We start from the raw sequence: 2,753 nt of genomic DNA, 5'->3' as shown, positions 1-2,753 counted from the left end.
CAAACAATGAATCATGGAACACTACATCTAAAACTAATGATGTAATGTATGGTGATTAACATAACAATAAAAAAATTAAAAAAAAAAAGACAGTCTCTTCAATAAATGGTGCTGGGAAAATTGGACAGCCACATGCAGAAGAATGAAATTCGACCATTCTCTTACACCATTCACAAAGATAAACTCAAAGTGGATGAAAGAGCTCAATGTGAGACAGGAATCCATCAAAATCCTAGAGGAGAACATAGGCAGTAACCTCTTTGACATCACCCACAGCAACTTCTTTCAAGATACATCTCCAAAAGCTAGTGAAACAAAAGCAAAAATGAACTTTTGGAACTTCATCAAGATAAAAAACTATGGGTTTTCAAGGAAGATCTTTATCAGGTTGAGGATGTTTCCTTCTATTCAGAGTTTGTGAGTGTTTTCATCATGTTGGATTTTGTCAAATGCTTGTGTCCACAGAAATGAACATGAGTGTTTTGTTCTTTACTTTGTTCTATATTCTATTGATATGATGTATACTCTTTTCATCTCAAATAATTTAAAAGACAACTGCATAAAGCCATAATTACAAAGCTATTGTTAGGCTTATAATGTATAAGGATGGAATTTGCATGACAATACTACAGAGGAGGTAGGAAGAGAACTATATTTCAGTAGTTTCTGTATACTGTTGGAATTAAGTTAATATTCATCTGAAATTGTTTTTTAAGTTAAAATGCATATTGTTTTCCCCAGAGCATCCATTAAAAAGAACTCCAAATATATAGTTTTTTTATTATAAAAATCATTTATTTGGAATAGTACTATATAATAACTCATTTTTTACCTGAGTTATTTTAACAGCTATTTCTTTACACTGGAACAAGATAACATTTTTTATAAAGTCTAGAAGTTAATTATTGAACATTAGTGATTGCTTAACTACATTTAACTACCATTTCTTTTTTCTTTTTTTCCTTTTTAAAAGTTTTTTTATTTAAATTCAATTAACATATAGTGTATCATTAGTTTCAAAGGTAGAGTTCAGTTATTCATCAGTTGCATATAACACTCAGTTCTCACTACATCACATGCCCTCCTTAATGCCCATCACCCACCCCTCTCCCCTCCAGCAACCCTCAGTTTGTTTCCTATAGTAAAGAGTCTCTTATGGTTTGCCTCCCTCTCTGACTTTGTCTTATTTTATTTTTCTCTCCTTTCCCTATGATCCTCTGTTTTGTTTCTTAAATTCCACATATGAATGAAACCATATGATAATTGTCTTTCTCTGATTGACTTATTTTGCCTAGCATAATACGCTCCAGTTCCCAAATATATAATTTTTTTAACAAAAAAGAAAAATGGTACACCTGAAAACATCTATTTAACACAAAAGAAGGCAATTAGAGGACAAAGGCACAAAAAAGCTATATAGAGAAAACAAATGACAAAATGACAGATGTAAATCCAATGGATTAAACACTCCAATAAAAAGGCAGAAATTGCCAGACTGGGTTTCAAAAAAGCAGAATCTAACCATGTGCTGTCTACAAGAGACACGCTAAAGTCAAATATACAAATAGGTTAAAACTAAAAGGATGGAAAAAGATAGACAATGTAAATAGTTAGCAAAAGAGAGTTACAGTGGCTATTCTAATGTCAAACAAAATTAAGGGAAAAAGGTTACTAGGGACAAAAAGAAACATTTTATAATATTAAAAAAGAGATCATTCATCAGGAAGAAAAGACAATCACAAACGTAGATCCGTCTAACAAGAGAGCCTAAAATATATGATACAAAAAATGAATGAGTTGAAGGGAGACTTCAGTACTATCAGTCTGCTTGACTTAATTGGCACTTATAGAAAATCCCAACCAACAGCAGGGGAAAATACATTTTTTTCAATTGCACAAGAAACATTCTCTATGATAGACCACGATCTATTATGTGTCTGATTTATGCTTGGCCATAAAACTAGTCTCAATAAATTTAAAATAATTGAAATCATATAAAGTATATTCTCTGACTATAAGGGAATGAAATTAGAAATCAACAATTTTCAAAAAAGGGAAAATCTGGGGCACCTGGGTGGCTCAGTCGTTAAGCATCTGCCTTTGGCTCAGGTCATGATCCCAGGGTCCTGGGACTGAGCCCCACATCGGGCTCTCTGCTCAGCAGAAAGCCTGCTTCTCCCTCTCCCACTCTCATTGCTTGTGTTCCCTCTCTCGCTGTTTCTCTCTCTGTCAAATAAATAAATAAAATCTTTTTAAAAAATTGAAAATCCATAAACATTTTTAAATTAAACAACACATTTCTAAATAACCCATGAGCCAAAGAAGAAATCACAAGTTAAATTAGAAAGTCTTTAGAACTGAAAGAAAAGGAAATCACAATATATCAAACTTTATGGGATGCAGCTAAAGCAGTATTTAGAGGGAAATGTATAGCTTTAAGCACATATACTAGCAAAGAAGAAAGATCAAACATCAATAATTTAAACTTTTCTCTTCTGTATCTAGATTCTGAAGACAAAAGCTTAAATTACTGAGCGTGAAATAAGTGGAAAATAGGAAGATTCACATACTAGAGTGGGAATTAATGAAATAGAAAATAGAAAAATAGTAGAGAAAATAAATTAAACCAAAAGTTGGTTCTCTGAAAGGAGCAACAAAATCGTCAAACCTTAACTAGACCAACAGAGAGAGAGAGAGGAAACACATCACCAAAATCAGGAATGAAAGGATGACACCATTAGCCCTAGAAAAAT

The 2,753-nt window shown here is 32.5% G+C and overlaps 1 protein-coding gene across 1 annotated transcript in view; it reads left to right on the top strand.

The window, feature by feature from the left end:
* The window catches only part of LOC145715821 (butyrophilin-like protein 9), a 17,381-nt gene extending 14,847 nt beyond the window's left edge, over positions 1-2,534 (top strand). The window contains exon 6 of the mRNA XM_081825629.1: positions 2,506-2,534. Coding sequence (XP_081681755.1) covers positions 2,506-2,534 — 29 coding nt within the window. The remainder of the gene's footprint in view (positions 1-2,505) is intronic.
* The last annotated feature ends 219 nt before the right edge of the window (positions 2,535-2,753 follow it).

Source organism: Leptonychotes weddellii, chromosome 7 (assembly GCF_054177405.1).
Source record: "Leptonychotes weddellii isolate Sample4059 chromosome 7, ASM5417740v2, whole genome shotgun sequence".
NCBI classification, from domain to species: Eukaryota; Metazoa; Chordata; class Mammalia; order Carnivora; family Phocidae; genus Leptonychotes; species Leptonychotes weddellii.
The sequence above is the reverse complement of the archived record's forward strand: the minus strand, read 5'-3'. Positions and strand labels throughout refer to the sequence as shown.